The 20,689-nt window shown below is 41.9% G+C and overlaps 1 protein-coding gene across 2 annotated transcripts in view; it reads left to right on the top strand.

Annotated features, from left to right (window-relative positions):
* The first annotated feature begins 8,881 nt into the window (after window positions 1-8,881).
* Window positions 8,882-20,689, top strand: part of col28a2a (collagen, type XXVIII, alpha 2a) — a 39,388-nt gene continuing 27,580 nt past the window's right edge. For both annotated transcript variants that reach the window (XM_036958838.2, XM_036958837.2), the window contains exons 1-10: window positions 8,882-9,542; window positions 10,178-10,752; window positions 14,078-14,098; window positions 14,291-14,350; window positions 15,574-15,627; window positions 16,093-16,137; window positions 16,526-16,552; window positions 16,637-16,681; window positions 16,794-16,838; window positions 17,135-17,188. In XM_036958838.2, the coding sequence (XP_036814733.2) occupies window positions 9,377-9,542; window positions 10,178-10,752; window positions 14,078-14,098; window positions 14,291-14,350; window positions 15,574-15,627; window positions 16,093-16,137; window positions 16,526-16,552; window positions 16,637-16,681; window positions 16,794-16,838; window positions 17,135-17,188 (1,092 nt within the window). In that variant the 5' untranslated portion in view covers window positions 8,882-9,376. The remainder of the gene's footprint in view (window positions 9,543-10,177; window positions 10,753-14,077; window positions 14,099-14,290; window positions 14,351-15,573; window positions 15,628-16,092; window positions 16,138-16,525; window positions 16,553-16,636; window positions 16,682-16,793; window positions 16,839-17,134; window positions 17,189-20,689) is intronic.

The raw sequence follows: 20,689 nt of genomic DNA, 5'->3' as shown, positions 1-20,689 counted from the left end.
TGTCTGAAACACATGCTTCTAGCGAGGGCAAACAGACTACGAAGGGAATCACAGCCGCGAGCTGCCCAGTGACACGAACCCACAGTACCAAACAAGCTAAAATACTTCTATGCTCGCTTCAAGGCAAGTAACACAAAAAAATGCATGAGAGCATCAGCTGTTCCAGAGGACTGTGTGATCACGCTCTCCGTAGCCGACGTGAGTAAGACCTTTAAACAGGTCAACATTCACAAGCCGTCCTCCACTGCGCTAGCCGTGGTCTAGGGCACTGCATTGCAGTGCTATCTGTGCCACCAGAGTCTCTGGGTTCACGCCCAGGCTCTGTCGCAGCCGGCCACGACCGGAAGGTCCGTGGGGCGATGCACAATTGGCCTAGCGTTGTCTGGGTTAGGGAGGGTTTGACCGGTAGGGATATCCTTCTCTCATTGCGCACCAGCAACTCCTGTGGCGGGCCCAGTGCGCGCTAACCAGGTCGCCAGGTGCACGGTGTTTCCTCCAACACATTGGTGCGGCTGGCTTCAGGGATTGGATGTGTGCTGTGTTAAGAAGTAGTGGGGCTTGGTTATATACACTTAGGTTGGAGTCATTAAAACACATTTTTCAACCACTCCACAAATTTCTTGTTAACAAACTATAGTTTTGGCAATTCGGTTAGGACATCTACTTTGTGCATGACACAAGTACATTTTCCAACAATTGTTTACAGACATATTATTTCACTTGTAATTCACTGAATCACAATTCCAGTAGGTCAGAAGTTTACATACACTAAGTTGACTGTGCCTTTAAACAGCTTGGAAAATTCAAGAAGCAGCATCATTTGAGTCAATTGGAGGTGTACCTGTGGATGTATTTCAAGGCCTACCTTCAAACTTAGTGCCTGTTTGCTTGATATCATGGGAAAATCAAAAGAAATCAGCCAAGACCTCAGAAAAACATTTGTAGACCTCCACAAGTCTGGTCCAATGCTTGAAAGTACCACGTTCATCTGTACAAATAATAATTTGCAAGTATAAACACCATGGGACCACGCAGCCGTCATACCGCTCAGGAAGGAGACGCGTTCTGTCTCCTAGAGATGAATGCACTTTGGTGTGAAAGGTGCAAATCAATATCCCAGAACAACAGCAAAGGACCTTGTGAAGATGCTGGAGAAAACAGGTACAAAAGTATCTATATCCACAGTAAAAACGAGTCCTATATCGACATAACCTGAAAGGCAGCTCAGCAAGGAAGAAGCCACTGCTCCAAAACAACCATAAAAAAGCCAGACTACGGTTTGCAACTGCACATGGGGACAATTTTGTACTTTTTGGAGAAATGTCCTCTGGTCTGATGAAACAAAAATAGAACTGTTTGGCCATAATGACCATCGTTATGTTTGGAGGAAAAAGGGGAAGACTTGCAAGCCGAAGAACACCATCCCAACCGTGAAGCACGGGGGTGGCAGCATCATGTTGTGGGGGTGCTTTGCTGCAGGAGGGACGGGTGCACTTCACAAAATAGATGGCATCATGAGGAAGGAAAATTATGTGGATGTATTGAAGCAAAATCTCAAGACATCAGTCAAGAAGTTAAAGCTTTGTTGCAAATGGGTCTTCCAAATGGACAATGACGCCATGCATGCTTCCAAAGTTGTGGCAAACTGGCTTAAGGACAACAAAGTCAAGGTATTGCAGTGGCCATCACCAAGCCCTGACCTCAATCCTATAGAACATTTGTGGGCAGAACCTGACCAGCTCTGTCAGGAGGAATGGGCCAATATTCACCCAACTTATTGTGGGAAGCATGTGGAAGGCTACCTGAAACATTTGACCCAAGTTAAACAATTTAAAGGCAATGCTACAAAATACTCATTGAGTGTATGTAAACTTCTGACCAACATGCTGTACAATGTTAAGAAACTCTGCATAAAATGACCGCAATAATAAAATTACAAATATTCTTATATCTCAAGCTTGAACATAACTGCAATGCAACGTGTGCATGACGCATAGAAAATAGTTAGCCGGGCTAACTAACTAGTTGCTAGCAATCACGACTCCTAAGCAATTACAACATACAACTTTATAATATCCCAGATTACTTTATCCCCCCGACAGCATACAGTATGATAAACATTACATATTATTTCTCACACAAATACAATTAAACATGCTGCAACTTGTCTTCTTATTACTTCAGTGGATAATCACAAATTGTCCGTTCTCCGTCTTCACTGTAACTCATTCACTTGAGGCGGGACTCCGAGCAGGCTAAAGAGAATGTCTCTGATTGGACAGAAAATTATGGGTGATTGACTGAAATCTAAATATGAAGGCCTTTTCTACAAGCATAGTAAGAACTCGAGTTCGAAATGAAGTGAAACAGCAATACTTCCTCATTTAAACCGTCAAGGCAGGGGACCTATATATTAACAACTCAGTATGTTGTAAGTAACAACTCAGCTGCTTTAACAGCTTGCCATATTTGCCACAGATTTGTTCCTTAGACATCTGAAATCAAAGAGCAAATTTAAGGTATCCTTGTGGTCACGATAAACATATTTCATTGGATAGATTCAGCAAGGGTACACAAAACGTGTATTATTTGCTTTTACATATAAATGTATAGTTTACATATTTCTGTCATGCCCACCTTTCTCTCTCTCTCTTTCTCACACACACACACACCAGAGCCATACTTCCTCAATACAGAAATGAATTCATGCTCTGTCTTTCTCTCCTGTGCAAAGTAGGGAAGCCTTGGAAGTGAAGTTTTGCCAAGCCTTTATTCAGTGGAACATTCTTGAGTGTCAGTTCTCCTCTGATTACTCTCTGCATGCAGGTTCAGAATAAATAGACTAGTCTCCCAGAGCACAGCTGGTGTAGAGCCGTATGATTCTCCAATCAGTCTGCACAGGACCAGCTACCACTCTCGCCACATACTAGGACAATTATGGTCAAAGACTCCAGCCAACCTAGTCAGAGAATGTTCTCTCTGCTACTGCACGGCAAGCAGTACCGGATCGCCAAGTCTAGGTCCAAGAGGCTTCTAAACAGCCTCTACCCCTAAGCCATAAGACTCCTGAACATCTAATCAAATGGCTACCCAGAATATTTGCATTGCACCCCCCCCCCCCCCTCCTTTTTTACACTGCTGCTACTCTGTTATTATCTATGTATAGTAACTTTAATAACTCTACCTACATGTACATATTACCTCAATTACCTCGACTAACCGGTGCCCCCACACACTGACTCTGTACCCCCTGCATATAGCCTCCCTATTGTTATTTTACTGCGGTTCTTTAATTATTTGTTAAGGTATTTTTCTTAAAACTGCATTGTTGGTTAAGGGCTTGTAAGTAAGCATTTCACTGTAAGGTTGTACCTGTTGTATTCGGCACATGTGACAAATAACATTTTATATGATTTGAAGGTCAAGGGTCAGCCCCTAGCAGAGTGTAGTGATGACTCAGATGGTAATCGCTTACCAGGTTTCCGGAATATAAAACTACTTACTTCTTCAGGTTAACAGCCACTTGTGTACCCTGATGATACTTTAAAGTTGTGATCAGAATTGACCTGCTCTGCCCTTAATAGTCAAATGCATATACAGATTCCGTATCTATAATGAATACTCAGGGAGAAAAAGGTATAGATTCACACGCAGAGCGCGGTAGGTGTTTATTTCGCCTTCACAGAAGGCAGGAATCGTGGTCAGAGGCAGGCAATGGTCATACACAGGTAGTCAAACAGGCAGGTGAATCATAACTAGGACTGAAGGCTATAACTGGTTCTCACAGCGTGCTAGGAAAAGGCTTAGTAGAGTCAAAACGAACAATACCTCACAAAGGTACAAACAGAATGATCTGAACTAAATATGGAGCTGATGAGACCAGGTGAGTAACTAACACAGGTGAAATCAATGAACAAAAATGAAAGACAGGGCTATGTTCGAGAACACAACGAAACAGGGCTACATTCAAGAACAAAACAGAACACAAGGTTGACTAAGAAAATACAGTGCCTTGCGAAAGTATTCGACCCCCTTGAACTTTGCGACCTTTTGCCACATTTCAGGCTTCAAACATAAGGATATAAAACTGTATTTTTTTGTGAAGAATCAACAACAAGTGGGACACAATCATGAAGTGGAACGACATTTATTGGATATTTCAAACTTTTTTAACAAATCAAAAACTGAAAAATTGGCCGTGCAAAATTATTCAGCCCCCTTAAGTTAATACTTTGTAGCGCCACCTTTTGCTGCGATTACAGCTGTAAGTCGCTTGGGGTATGTCTCTATCAGTTTTGCACATCGAGAGACTGACATTTTTTCCCATTCCTCCTTGCAAAACAGCTCGAGCTCAGTGAGGTTGGATGGAGAGCATTTGTGAACAGCAGTTTTCAGTTCTTTCCACAGATTCTCGATTGGATTCAGGTCTGGACTTTGACTTGGCCATTCTAACACCTGGATATGTTTATTTTTGAACCATTCCATTGTAGATTTTGCTTTATGTTTTGGATCATTGTCTTGTTGGAAGACAAATCTCCGTCCCAGTCTCAGGTCTTTTGCAGACTCCATCAGGTTTTCTTCCAGAATGGTCCTGTATTTGGCTCCATCCATCTTCCCATCAATTTTAACCATCTTCCCTGTCCCTGCTGAAGAAAAGCAGGCCCAAACCATGATGCTGCCACCACCATGTTTGACAGTGGGGATGGTGTGTTCAGCTGTGTTGCTTTTACGCCAAACATAACGTTTTGCATTGTTGCCAAAAAGTTCAATTTTGGTTTCATCTGACCAGAGCACATTCTTCCACATGTTTGGTGTGTCTCCCAGGTGGCTTGTGGCAAACTTTAAACAACACTTTTTATGGATATCTTTAAGAAATGGCTTTCTTCTTGCCACTCTTCCATAAAGGCCAGATTTGTGCAATATTCGTCTGATTGTTGTCCTATGGACAGAGTCTCCCACCTCAGCTGTAGATCTCTGCAGTTCATCCAGAGTGATCATGGGCCTCTTGGCTGCATCTCTGATCAGTCTTCTCCTTGTATGAGCTGAAAGTTTAGAGGGACGGCCAGGTCTTGGTAGATTTGCAGTGGTCTGATACTCCTTCCATTTCAATATTATTGCTTGCACAGTGCTCCTTGGGATGTTTAAAGCTTGGGAAATATTTTTGTATCCAAATCCGGCTTTAAACTTCTTCACAACAGTATCTCGGACCTGCCTGGTGTGTTCCTTGTTCTTCATGATGCTCTCTGCGCTTTTGACGGACCTCTGAGACTATCACAGTGCAGGTGCATTTATACGGAGACTTGATTACACACAGGTGGATTGTATTTATCATCATTAGTCATTTAGGTCAACATTGGATCATTCAGAGATCCTCACTGAACTTCTGGAGAGAGTTTGCTGCACTGAAAGTAAAGGGGCTGAATAATTTTGCACGCCCAATTTTTCAGTTTTTGATTTGTTAAAAAAGTTTGAAATATCCAATAAATGTCGTTCCACTTCATGATTGTGTCCCACTTGTTGTTGATTCTTCACAAAAAAATACAGTTTTATATCTTTATGTTTGAAGCCTGAAATGTGGCAAAAGGTCGCAAAGTTCAAGGGGGCCGAATACTTTCGCAAGGCACTGTAAATGTAGAACCTTACAGTATCTTAATTTGATAATCCTGATGTTGTTGCAGAAATTTTCCTGTGCAGCAGGACATGCAAACTTGTAGTGTATTCTAGGTTTAAAAAAATCTAAAGTTTGGCATTTCCACAATCTAAAGTTTGGCATGTATTAACCCACACATTTTCCCCCCCATTAATTATAATTTACCTAACAATTTACATTTTCTGTTGCTGCAGAATGATATTCCTCCTGTGTGAAACTGGCTCAAATTAATATATGGCATCTGTAAGAGATGTAACATACACTGAGTATACCAAACATCAGGAACACATTCCTAATATTGAGTTGCATCCCGCCCCCTCCCCCCTTTTGCCTTCAGAACAGCCTCAATTTGTCTGGGCATGGACTCTACAAGGTGTCAAAAGCATTCCACAGTGATGCTGGCCCATGTTGACTCCAATGCTTCCCACAGTTGTGTCAAGTTGGCTGGATGTCCTTTGGCTGGTGGACCATTGTTGATACACATGTGAAACTGTTAAGCGTGAAAAACCCAGGATTGTTGAAGTTCTTGACAAAAAAACGGTGCGCCTGGCACCTACTACCATACCCCATTCAAAGGCATTTAAATATTTTATCTTGCCTATTCATCCTCTGAAAGGCACACAAACACAGTCCATGTCTCAATTGTCTTAAGGCTTAAAAATCATTTTTTAACCTGTAAACTCCCCTTCACCTACACTGATTGAATGCTGTTCATTGACTACAGCTCAGCGTTCAACACCATAGTGCCCACAAAGCTCATCACTAAGCTAAGGACCCTGGGACTAAACACCTACCTCTGCAACTGGATCCTGGACTTCCTGACGGGCCGCCCCCCAGTTGGTAAGGGTAGGCAATAACACATCTGCCACGCTGATCCTCAACACGGGGGCCCCTCAGGGGTGTGTACTTAGTCCCCTCCTGTACTGCCTGTTCACCCACAACTGCATGACCAAGCACACCTCCAACATCATCATTAAGTTTGCTGACGACACAACAGTGGTAGATTACCGACAACGATGAGACAGCCTATAGGGAGGAGGTCCGAGACCTGGCAGTGTGGTGCCAGGACAACAACCTCTCCTTCAATGTGAGCAAGACAAAGGAGCTGATCGTGGACTACAGGAAAAGGCGGGCCGAACAGGCCCCCATTAATATCGACCGGCAGTAGTGGAAAGGGTCCAGAGTTTCAAGTTCCTTGGTGTTCACATCACCAACAAACTATCATGGTCCAAACACACCAAGACAGTTATTAAGAGGGCACAACAACACCTTTCCCCCTCAGGAGATTGAAAAGATTTGGCATGGGTCCCCAGATCCTCAAAACAAATTATACAGCTGCACCATCGAGAGCATCCTGACCGGTTGCATCGCCGCCTGGTATGGCAACTGCTTGGGCATCTGACCGTAAGGCGCCACAGAGGGTAGTGCGTACGGCCCAGTTCATCACTGGGCTAAACTTCCTGCCGTCCAGGACCTATAAACTAGGCGTTGTCAGAGGAAAGCCCCAAAAATTGTCAGAGACTCCAGTCACCCAAGTCATAGATTGTTTTCTCTGCTACCGCATTACAAGCGGTACCGGAGCGCCAAGTCTAGGACCAAAAGGCTCCATAACAGCTTCTATCCACAAGCCATAAGACTGCTGAACAATTAATCAAATGGCCATGGGACTATTTACATTGACCCCCCACCCCCCACTCGTTTTGTACACTGCTGCTACTTGCTGTTTACTGTCCATGCATAGTCACTTCACCCCTACCTCCATGTACAAATTACCTCGACTAACCTGTACCCCCGCACATTGATTCGGTACTGGTACCCCCTGTATGTAGCCTTGTTATTGTTATTTTATTGTGTTACTTTTTATAATTTATTGCTTTAGTTTATTTGGTAAATATTTTCTTAACTTTTTCTTGAACTGCGCTGTTGGTATACTCAGTGTATATATTTATTGTGTGTCTGTCATTGAGGGATATCATTGCTCCAGGGTGGCCTCCCGGGTGGCGCAGTGGTTAAGGGCGCTGTACTGCAGCGCCAGCTGTGCCACCAGAGACTCTCTGTCGTAACCAGCCGCGACCGGGAGGTCCGTGGGGCGACGCACAATTGGCCTAGAGTCGTCCGGGTTAGGGAGGGCTTGGCCGGGTGGGATATCCTTGACTCATCACGCACCAGTGACTCCTGAGGCGGGCCGGGCACAGTGCACGCTAACCAAGGTTGCCAGGTGCACGGTGTTTCCTCCGACACATTGGTGCGGCTGGCTTCCGGGTTGGATGCGCTCTGTGTTAAGAAGCAGTGCGGCTTGGTTGGGTTGTGTATCAGAGGGCGCATGACTTTCAGCCTTCGTCTCTCCCGAGCCCGTACGGGAGTTGTAGCGATGAGACAAGATAGTAGCTACTAACAATTGGATACCACAAAAAAAGGGGTAAAAATAAATGTAAAAAAATTTAAAATTATTGCAAAAATCAGGGTACACAGCAGATGTGCACCTTGTGTGTGTATATATCCATGCCTCCCAACTTCAATACATGCAAGTTACGTTTGTGGATTTATCACTATACCCCACCCCCAGTTCACTACAGTCTGACTGCCTCCCAACTTCAATACATGCAAGTTACGTTTGTGGATTTATCACTATACCCCACCCCCAGTTCACTACAGTCTGACTGTGCTATTGTTCACTATGGCTCATTACACAAAGCTTAGCTGCACTGAAATGAAAAAAAGAAGACATCTCAGTCTGGAGGCTTGAGGATTTTGACCAAACAGAACAAATCAGCAAAAGCTGACACAATCCCAAAGTTTTTTGAAAGAAATAAAGTCAAACTGCTATTTCTGGCACTCCTCGCAGACTCAGCGGACTACGATAAGCTCTGCCATCTATGAAAACAACTTGCAAACCTCTTGCTGACAAATTTAAGACTGTTTGAGGCAGGTTTATTAACCCATTGATTACCATAGGACAAAGGCATTATCCACACACAATGAGGAAGACCAGATGAGCTAAATTAAAATTGAAATACATTTTTCAGTTTTGTTGTGGCAAACTATAGAACAAAGGTTTATACAGATTAGTTACTCATACATTATACACCACTCATTAAAATCATGACTTCATGCAACCAGATCAAAAGATATGAGATGCTTGGAGGCATCTTTACAATGTCAACAGTGCTGAAACCCAACCCCATTTGGTCCTCCTCTCTTATAAAGGAGGAGGGAGAGGCTGGGGGGCTCACAGACACACTGGGTCTCAGGATGTCTATCACTGCTGCTACACACTCAGGAAGCAAACTGGAACCTTCCATCACTGCTGTTCTTCTCTAACTACCTGCACAAGACCAGCATTTTGGACATTGCACAAGCCTACCTCACCGGGATCTGCAGCAGGCAAAAAAAGGCTTTGGATTGTGAGTCTACAGTGTAGTTTTGCTCAGTAAAAAGACAATCTGCCTATATGCATTCTTAGAAATGAAATAGTGGGAAAGTGTCTGATACAAAATCTTAACATTTCAGATTAAAAACTAGTGCTACCTTATTTTAGATGGATCTGATGACTCGTTGTGCACTAATCTTGTGCACAAATATCAATTTTCAAATACTCCATGTTGAGCAATCGTGTTGTCCTCACTGAACATGAAGTAATTTGGTAGATAAATCATGTAGATGGTTGTTTAAATGTAAAAATGCTCCAAAATTGATCCTTGGTTGTCTCTCTCTGCTGGAGGGACAATGTTGTTCCCTGCTGTGACCTGGTTCCTGTTGGTAGCAGGGCTGTTGAGTGTCTGGGCTCAGGACTACTATGAAGAGAGAACAGTGAACAAGAGACCCAGGGGCAGGGGGGCCCAACTGCAAGCTCCAGCCATTGCAACTAACGTGCAAAAACATAATGGACAAGGTATGAGGGGGAAAAAACATTATCGTTTTTATAGTATAGTTGCTCATTGCAAACAGTTGCCATTTCAAACAGTGAGATCACAGATATCTTATTATGTCGCATTTCTGTGACCATAATTCATCAATCCAATAGAAATCCAAATTCCAGCTGAACAAGAGCTTGAGCATGCATCATAAAAACACATGTTAAAGTTTGGCTAACACAGGTGAAGGTGAACACAGTACACTTGGCTAACACAGGTGAAGACAGTAGATAGATATCTATGCTATGAGCGGATGTCCTGGGATATACTACTGTACCTGCTATGTTCCCAAGGAGTTGATATCCTACGGCATTTTCACTCTATGTCATATTAACATGATTTAGCGTGGTCTTTCTGTCCATGTGAGAGATGTAATATCAAGACAAAGAGTTCATTTTAGATCGTGTTTTTGGCATTTTGACGTGATTGTCATAACTTTGAACGATTGCACTCATCTAAAAATGAGTGAAAATAGAAAACAACGGGAACTCTTTATTTGAAGGGCACCTACATAAGAACTTCATAACACATTCATGACTCACAATGACAATTTTTAATAGAATAGCCTGTTGGTGCAATTGTGTGTCTCTGACTCGTCTTCACATGAACACAGCCATTTTAGATGAGGACTGCGGTCTGGAGCTTACCTTTCTGCTGGACAGCTCTGAGAGTGCCAAGGAGAACCATGAGCAGGAGAAGCGCTTTGCCATGGATGTGGTGGACAGGCTCCAGGCCGCCCGTCTGCAGACGGGCCGCAGTCTGAGCTGGAAGGCGGCCCTGCTGCAGTACAGCAGTCACGTCATCATCGAGCAGACCTTCAAGCAGTGGAGGGGCACCGACAACTTCAAGTCCCACATCACCCCCATTGTCTACATCGGCCACGGCACCTACACCACCTACGCCATCACCAACATGACCAAGATGTACCTGGAGGAGTCCAGCCCAGGCAACATCAAGGTGGCCATGCTGCTCACTGACGGCATCTCCCACCCCAGGAATCCAGACATCTTCTCAGCTGCCGCTGACGCCAAGAACCAGGGGGTGAAGTTCTTCACGGTGGGCATCACCCGTGCAGCCAACGAGTCAGCCAACGTGGCCCAGCTGAGTTTGTTGGCCAGTTCTCCTGCCTCCCGATACCTCCACAACCTGCAGGATATTGACATTGTGGAGAAAGTCCTCAAAGAAATTGTGAGTATGATCTGCATTGCATTGCTTCTCAAGAAACACAATGTTGGGTAGTGATGATGACACAATGATACAGTTGTGATTTACATGTAATCAGAGTTGAATTACACAAGATGTTGCAACCAAAATCATCTCATACTACCAACTACCATGTTTTACATACAACCTAGATAATTTTGATCCAAAGAAGAAACTATTGGAAAAAGCAACAATCATAGCAAAAAATCAACTTAATTCTTATGAAAATATCATTAGACATGTAAATAATGTTATCTGTTTTTTTTTAAACCAAAACAGACTGTTATTTTTGCAAAATTTCAGTTAATTAGCATATTCTGTCAAACAAAAATATAAATGTTTCCCTTAAATAATGTGCAACTTTTAGTGCTATCCACATAAGTAAAAAAAAAAAAGTATCATTTAGTTTTTAGAATTATGAAGTAAATACACATTTTGTCATAATCAAAAAGCATGCCCAAATCCTCAGTCACTTAAAACCAAATGTTATTGCAACCCAAATACCATAACAAGTTGCACATATAGAATACTGGATGATATTATAGGAATTCTGGTATTTATATAACGTTTCCCGTAAAACATTTGTTTTAGAAGAATACACACCAATCAATACAGCACTGTGTACATTCAGAGGGTAGTTGGTTCTGTATTACAGTTCTGCTAAGTATGCATACCGCTGACCGACTTTTATGAGCTGTTTTGACTGCAACTAGGCATACAGTATGTGTAAGGTCATTTGGATTTTGTACATGGTCAAACCTAGTTATAACCAGTTATAACCATAGCAGAGTACATAAGGTGCTTAATTTCTGCAGATGATCAATCTGTTCAAAATCCCTGATACAGGTCCCCCTCCACCCTCTGAGGATAATTAATATTATATCTCCAGAGAATCCGGAGATTCAAATAAATACTTTTTTAGATTTTCCAAAGAATAACTACTTTTCGGAGAATACACACCAATGCAGCTCTTTGTGTAGATTGAGTGTATCGGAGTTCTGTATTGCAGTTCGATCAAGTATTTATACCATTGGCAGAAGTTTATATGCCAAAAATTAAGGTAATTTTGGTTTTGTACAAAGTCATAGAATACGTGGTATAGAAAAGTACAATCTCAGGCGAGTACATGGGGGTTATATCTCTGCAGATGATCTGTCTATCTGGTCAAAGTCACTGATACAGGTCCCCCTCCACCCTCTATAACTTGGATAACTTGTTATTATGTCTCCAGAGAAATCTAGATTCAAATAAAGGTCCTATCTATCAAATTACTATAGGCGGAATTAGGTGTGTTTGGCTGTCGTGAAAATTACCCCAAAGGACTTGAATTTTTAAGTCTATATGGATGCAGAAACACTAAACAATTATTTAGATTTAGATTACTAAGAACAAGTTGATTGACAAAGTCATGAACATTTTGAAGAATTCATTAAAAAACAATTCCTCTGCGGTCAAAATGACAGCAGGCGGTAGGTAGTATGAGGGTTAAGTAGGATCCAGACTGGAGCCAGAATGACTGACATTCCACAATTCGTAGGGATACAAATTCAAGAGACTGTAGCAAGATAATGAATGGCTATGGATGAGAGTCATGGATTTGGTATTTTTGTTCAATGAGCAGACAGCTGTCTTACATTTTCCCAATAGACATGCTGCTTACCATCTCTATATTGTGAGTGCATATCCCATGGGCTTTACTTTGACTGTGGTATGCTTCCTGGGTTTTCTCAATAAGAGTAAACACAACCTCTTGCGGTCGCACCTTACATTCCTCTGAGGGTAAACAGTCAGGGTGCTTTCAGTGATACTCTTTTATCATACCATTTGGTTTGCATTTGTCTCATTGGTATTACAAGGGACTTTCTACACATTCATTTATTTCAAGTGGCAACATAGCCAAACAGAGCTTGGCACGGAACCATAATTCAAGAAACCCCAAAAGTCACTTGGACTCAGACACCAGGCTTTTCAAAGTCTACTTTATACACCGAACAAAAATATAAACGCAACATGCAACATTTTCAAAGATTTTACTGAGTTACAGCTCATATAAGGAAATCAGTCAATTGAAATGTTATGCCTTAATATATGGATTTCACATGACTTTGAATACAGATATGCATCTGTTGGTCACAGATACTTTTTTTTAAATTAAGGGCGTGGATCAGAATACCAGTCAGTATCTCCTTCGCATAGGTTTGACCAGGCTATTGATTGTGGCCTGTGGAATGTTGTCCCACTCCTCTTCAATGTCTGTGTGAAGTTTTTGGATACTGGCGGGAACTGGAACACGCTGTCGTACACGTCGATCCAGAGCATCCCAAACATGTTCAATGGGTGACATGTCTGGAGAGTATGCAGGCCATGGAAGAACTGGGCCATTTTCAGCTTCCAGGAATTGTGTACAGATCCTTGCGACAGATCCTTGCGACATGGGGCTGTGCATTATCATGCTGAAACATGAGGTGATGGCCTGGTTGTCACGTCCTGACCTTAGTTCCTTTGTTATGTTTCTTGTTTAGGTTGGTCAGGGCATGAGTTGGGGTGGGCATTCTATGTGTTGTTCTAGTTTTGGTTTTCTATGTGTTTGGCCTGGTATGGTTCTCAATCAGAGACAGCTGTCAATCTCTGATTGAGAATCATACTTAGGTAGCCTGTTTTTCCCACTTGATTTGTGGGTAGTTGTTTTCAGTCTTTGTGTGTCTACACCAGACATAACTATTCCGGTTGTTTGTTTGTTGTTTTGTTATTCAGTGTTCAGTTTTCATTAAATAAGATGAAGACTTACCACGCTGCACATTGGTCCTCACTTTATTCCACCGACGACGACCGTTACACTGGTTTCTGACAGTTTGTGCATCTGTGGCACAAATTTTAGAGTGGCCTTTTATTGTCCCCCGCACAAGGTGCACCTGTGTGATGGATATGCTGTTTAATCAGCTTCTTGATATGCCACACCTGTCTGGTGGAGGGATTATCTTGGCAAATGAGAAATGCTCACTAACAGGGATGTAAACAATTTGTGCAAAACATTTTAATGAAATAGGCTTTTTATGCATATGTAAAATTTATGGGATCTTTCATTTAAGCTCATGGGACCAACAATGTACAAGTTGTGTTCATATTTTTGTTCAGTATAGTGAAACATGGGACCGGTGTGTGAAGAGGGGAGGCAAAAGTATGATACATTATGCTAGAGTTTACTAGTCCTGTAATCTAGTTGTAAATGTACCTGGTTTCGGTATGTTTTGGATGATACAGTATATGATTTCCTCTAATGGTTGTTACTGTTTATTCTCTCTCTACACAGACTGACCTGGCTGATGAAGGGGTAGGTACTTATACATTTTGATGCGTTGATACGCTGTCCTCATTCAACAAATACATAATCAAGTTCAGGGACCCTGCATTAAATAAGAATTTGTTCTTAAGGGACTTAGTTTTAAAAAAAAGGTTAAATAAAAACAAATACAAAAAAAGTGTCTTATATTTGATTCTGAAACCATGTCTTGCCTTTTTGAAGTGTCCCCCGGCCCAACAATGTGCCTGTGAGAAGGGCGAAAGAGGACTCAGTGGCTTAGCCGTAAGTACTTTTTTCCTTTCCAAACGCAGAATACTTTTCCTTTGAAATTTAAGAAGGTGATATATTCCTGAAGGGCTGAATTCAATTAAACGTCCTAAAGAGGAATCTTACAAGATTCTGATATTGTGGGTAATTGCTTGGTTTTAAATACTTACAATAATTGCTTGCTTTTTTTTCTAAGTTACACCCAGTGGTCATAGAAAGCTGTCTTTCTTGCATCTCCATTACCAGCATTCTGAAAATAGTCCAAATGCTACAGGACAAGACAGATTTTTGGTTGTTTTTCTTCATAAGTTTCCTTTAAGCCTCAACTGCTAATTTGTGTTGCCTGTCCTGTCAAGTTGTTGCACATTTCCCTTCCCACATAAGATGTCCCCCATGGAAGCCATGGGCATCCTATGAAGACCTTTACTCGCAATAAATCAGGACCTTTGTCATCGGAAATAACACTTACTACCTCCATTGTCAGCTAGTCAGAGTTGGAGAATGTTGGAGGGGTGTCACGTCCTGACCTTAGTTCCTTTTTTATGTCTCTTTTTTAGTTTGGTCAGGGCGTGTTTTTTTGTTCTAGTGTTCAGTTTCATTATTAAATCTACCATGAACACGTACCACGCTGCACCTTGGTCCTCTTCACCTTCTTCCACCTATGACAACCATTACAAGGGGGCTTAAATTGTAAGATTAGGTTATTCTACACAATAGTTATTTAAGTAAAAATACTTTAATGTACTACTTAAGTCGTTTTGGGGGGAATCTGTACTTTACTTTATTTATATTTTTGACAACTTTTACTTCACTACATTCCTAAAGAAAATATTGTACTTTTACTCCATACATTTTCCCTGACAACCAAAAGTACTCATTACATTTTGAATGCTTAGCAGGACAGGAAAATAGTCAAATTCACGCACTTATCAAGAGAACACATGGTCATCTTTTGTAAATAATGTCTGAGTGTTGGATTGTGCCCCTGGCTGTCTGAACATTTAAAAACAAGACAATTGTGCTGTCTGCTTTGCTAAATAATAGGAACTTTAAATGATTTATACTTTTGCTTTTGATACTTAAGTATATTTAAAATCAAATACTTTTAGACTTTTACTCAAGTAGTATTTTACTGGCTGGCTTTCACTTGAGTAACTTTCTATTAAGGTATCTATGACAATAGATGTTTTGTTTGAAAGTGAGTTAAATTAATCTTGTGTTGTTACTTCATTCCACAGGGGAAGAAGGGTCGCCCTGGAGATGATGGAGCCCCTGGTCTCAAAGGATTGAAGGTCTTTGATTTGTTATGATTCTTTTTAATTGTCTAATTGATCTACATACCTGTTGTGTTCCTGATGTCTCTCTAAAATCGAAGATACAGCCAATTTCCATGTACTATTCTTGTATAGACATACTGCATATTCCTTATAGGAGTAATAATATAAGGCTCGGGCTCCCAGGTGGCGCAGAGGTCTAAGGCACTGCATCTCAATGCAAGAGGCGTCACTACAGACCCTGGTTCGATTCTAGGCTGTATCACAACCGGCCGTGATTGGTAGTCCCATAGGGCGGCGCACAATTGGCCCAGCGTCGTCCAGGTTTGGCCGGGGTAGGCCGTAATTGTAAATAAGAATTTGTTCTTAACTGACTTGCCTAGTTAAATATAAATGAAATAAAAAATAATCTAAATGGAATAGCTCCAGTGTGTACTGTGTAAATAATATACGGTAGATTGCCATGTTCTCCTTTCCTTTTAGGGAGAGGGAGGACGAAGTGGACTTCCAGGTCGGGATGGCGGAGAAGTGAGTGATACACTTACACACGTAGTACTTCTTCTATGAAATGTTCATATGCGGATCTCTATAGATACAGATCTAGGTTCTTAATCTAATCACCCTGTTGCAGGGGAACTTTCCTGCAACACAGGAAATGTAAAACGTGTAGTGTATTTGAGGTTTAAAAATGCTTCTGAAGTTTTCCACTGTGACATTTCAGACTTGATTTACAAAAAAATACATCAAACCCTATAAAAAAAAATTCCATTAATAATAATCCACATAATAATCCACATTTCCTGTTGCTGCAGCAAACTGGTTTAAATTAAGATCCTACGTATGTTAATTAAGCATTTATCAATGCACGTACAGCTGTTGCTCACAATCGAACCTATTCTACTGTGTTTGTTTGCAGGGTAAATCTGGTTACAAAGGAGAGAGGGTATGTCATTCAAGATGTCATTACTATTTATGTTATTTTGAAGCTACAGTTCATTCATATGACATATTGCTTTCCATTACACAGGGTGAGAGAGGCGAGTGTGGCACTCCAGGAATGAAAGGGGACAGGGTAGGTATGAGTAATCCACTTTATCTGCTCTCTGAGTCATGCTTTTGTTCTGTTGGTCAGGTTGATTTATTCAGTACCTTTCATTACTGTTTCATTGAATGTCCACTCCCAGGGTCCTGAGGGCCCAATGGGCACCAGAGGAGTCAGAGGTCTCCAGGTGGGTAAACAACGGCAACATGTACCTGGAAAATGCCCATGTTCAGATCAAAGTGTTCTACTTTTGTGAAACACCTGTATGAACGCATGTATACTTGCTCCACTCCCCCCCCCCCCCCCCCACACACACACACACACACACACACACACACACACACACACACAATGTAGTTGATAATGTCTGTAATCTCTGTAGATCTTCCCAGCAATTTAGCATCCGTATCTGGGTAGCCTTCACTTTATGTCCCGATGTGAATTGTGCACCTTTGTTACGGAGTGTTCTTTGTTCCTCCCCAGGGTTTACCCGGTCCACAGGGTGACGTTGGACCTGAGGGCCCTCAGGGTAAGAAGGTTAGTAAGGAGACACCTCATCACACACATCTGCTGTCGCCTGTACACTTCCTTTTAAGGGAACTTTCAAAGAGAGGTTCCTGCCACGCGTTGTACTACCTGAGAGTCGAGGGGCATGTGTCTCTCTCCCTTAATAGGCACCTGTGGAAAATACTGGCCTGGTGCCAGTGCCTTCCCCTTCACTAATTCAGCAGTGTTGGGATTAATGCTAGTTTTCACATTCATACACAGGTTCAGTTAATGGCAGGAGTCCTGTGTCTAAATATACGGTACACTAGGAACTGCCTAAAGCACTGTCTACCTCCTTACCAGTCCTCTATCGGGATTGTCAAGCCACTACAGCTATGAAAAGTCAAATGTTCTCTCTCCATGTGAGAACATGCAGGTTTCTGGTGGAAAGAGGAAAAAAGAGTAAACAGAATGTTAAAGACAGATGTTGCTCCCATAATATGAGTATGTTAACTGTACGTGTTGAGATTTTAGCAGCCTAGTGATTTATCTCTTACTAATTGAATCAGCCCCACCATCAAAGACAATCTTTCAAAACTGGATGGATAATTGTGGAAAGAGCCATGTTTATAGTTTACCCTGTTAGGAATATGTTTTAAGAGAGGAATGTAAGGTGTTGAGCATTTACCTGAGGTCAAATGTGATTTTTATGGAGGTGTGGACTGAAACGTGTGAGAGATCTGCCGTGCTTTGGGAAAACGTTTTAAGTGGCTATCTCAGCTTTCTGCTTGACAGGCTCCACTTCTTTGTTGTTTCTTGTTTAGGATGAAATAACTCCTAAATCGTGAGTAAATCTCACGATGACTGCAAACTCTCCAGCAAACCATTGCCTCCAGTAAAATAGCTCTTAATTGTTTTGAGACTGGATGTTTTTGACTACTTTGAGTCGACACCTCAACTGAGACAATGTCTGGCTTTAGGATGTGCCCTGACTTGTTTTAATTTGGAGGGGTAAAATAGTTTTCCCACTTTTCCATATACAGTACAGTTCCGACAATAGCTCCCCACTGGGTATTCACTGGTTGAATCAACGTTGTTTCAACATAATTTGTCAGCGTATTTTGACATGGAATCAACGTGGAAAATACATTGGATTTGAAAAAAGTAATCAACCAGTACTGTTTTCATCTCATTTCAACCAGCGTTGTAAACATTGAAATTAGGGTTAAACTTAAATACATTGACTTAACAGAATCTTACAGTGCCTTCAGAAAGTATTCACACCCCTTGGCTTTTTCAAAATGTTGCTGTGTTACAGCCTGAATTTAAAATTGATAAAATGTGAGGTTTTTTTTTGTCACTAGCCTACATACAATTCCCATAACGTCAAAGTGAAATTATGTTTTCAAAATTAAAAAAATACTAATTAAATATGAAATGCTGACATGTCTTGAGTCAATAAGTATTCAACACCTTTGTAATGGCATGCCTGAATAAGTTACATAATAAGTTGCAAGGACTCACTGTGCGCAATAATAGTGTTGAACATGATTTCTGAATGACTACCTCATCTCTGTACCCCACACATACAAATGATCTGTAAGGTCTCTCAGTCGAGCAGTGAATTTCAAACACTGATTCAACCACAAAGACCAGGGAGGTTTTCCAATGCCTTGCAAAGAAGGGCACCTAATGGTAGAGGGGTAAAAAATAAGTTAAAGCAAGGGTTGCCTTCCAGAGAGACAGATTGTAACATTCTCTGTTTCACGGAAACATGGCTCTCTCGGGATATGTTGTCGGAATCAGTTCAGCCACCGAAATACCTTCTTTAAGTAAGTATTCAGACCCTTTGCTATGAGACTCAAAATTGAGCTCAGGTGCATCCTGTTTCCGTTGATCATCCTTGAGATGTTTCTACAACTTGATTGGAGTCCACCTGTGGTAAACTCAATTGATTGGACATGATTTGGTGTTGGTCCAACAGTTGACAGTGTATGTCAGAGAAAAACCAAGCCATGAGGTCGAGGAAATTGTCTGTAGAGCTCCGAGACAGGATTGTTTCGAGGCACAGATCTGGGGAAGGGTACCAAAAAATGGATCCCAAGAAGACAGTGACCTCCATCATTCTTAAATGGAAGAAGTTTGGAACCACCAAGACTCTTCCTAGAGCTGTCCGCCCGGCCAAACTGAGCAATCGGGGGAGAAGGGCCTTGGTTAGGTAGGTGACCAAGAACCCGATGGTCACGCTGACAGAGCTCCAGAGTTCCTCTGTGGAGATGGGAGAACCTACCAGAGGGACAACCATATCTGCAGCACTCCACCAATCAGGCCTTTATGGTAGAATGGCCAGACGGAAGCCATTCCTCAGTATAAGGCTAGGGCTGTTGCGGTGACCGTATTACCGGCATTCACGAGTCATGAAGGCAGTCAAATTCCACATGACTGTTTAGTCACAGTAATTAGGATTCTCAAATCAAATCAAATCAAAGTTTAGTCAAAGTTTCACCTTACAGTGAAATGCTTACTTACAGGCTCTAACCAATGGTGCGGGGAAAAAGGTACAGTGAGGGAAGAAAGTATTTGATCCCCTGCTGATTTTGTACATTTGCCCACTGACAAAGAAATGATCAGTCTATAATTTTAATGGTAGGTTTATTTGAACAGTGAGAGACAGAATACCAACAAAAAAATCCAGAAAAACGCATGTCAAAAATGTTATAAAATGATTTGCATTTTAATGAGGGAAATAAGTATTTGACCCCTCTGCAAAACATGACTTAGTACTTGGTGGCAAAATCCTTGTTGGCAATCACAGAGGTCAGACGTTTCTTGTAGTTGGCCACCAGGTTTGCACGCATCTCAGGAGGGATTTTGTCCCACTCCTCTTTGCAGATCTTCTCAAAGTCATTAAGGTTTTGAGGCTGATGTTTGGCAACTCGAACCTTCAGCTCCCTCCACAGATTTTCTATTGGATTAAGGTCTGGAGACTGGCTAGGCCACTCCAGGACCTTAATGTGCTTCTTCTTGAGCCACTCCTTTGTTGCCTTGGCCGTGTGTTTTGGGTCATTGTCATGCTGGAATACCCATCCACGACCCATTTCCGATGCCCTGGCTGAGAGAAGGAGGTTCTCACCCAAGATTTGACGGTACATGGCCCCGTCCATCGTTCCTTTGATGCGGTGAAGTTGTCCTGTCCCCTTAGCAGAAAAACACCCCCAAAGCATAATGTTTCCTCCTCCATGTTTGACAGTGGGGATGGTGTTCTTGGGGTCATAAGGCAGCATTCCTCCTCCTCCAAACACGGCGAGTTGAGTTGATGCCAAAGAGCTCCATTTTAGTCTCAGCTGACCACAACACTTACACCCAGTTGTCCTCTGAATCATTCAGATGTTCATTGGAAAACTTCAGACGGGCATGTACAGTGGGGAGAACAAGTATTTGATACACTGCCGATTTTGCAGGTTTTCTTACTTACAAAGCATGTCTGTCATTTTTATCATAGGTACACTTCAACTGTGAGAGACGGAATCTACGGAATCACATTGTATGATT

Source organism: Oncorhynchus mykiss, chromosome 22 (genome assembly GCF_057628025.1).
Source record: "Oncorhynchus mykiss isolate SJ-2025 chromosome 22, ASM5762802v1, whole genome shotgun sequence".
Classification (NCBI taxonomy): Eukaryota; Metazoa; Chordata; class Actinopteri; order Salmoniformes; family Salmonidae; genus Oncorhynchus; species Oncorhynchus mykiss.
The sequence above is the reverse complement of the archived record's forward strand: the minus strand, read 5'-3'. Positions and strand labels throughout refer to the sequence as shown.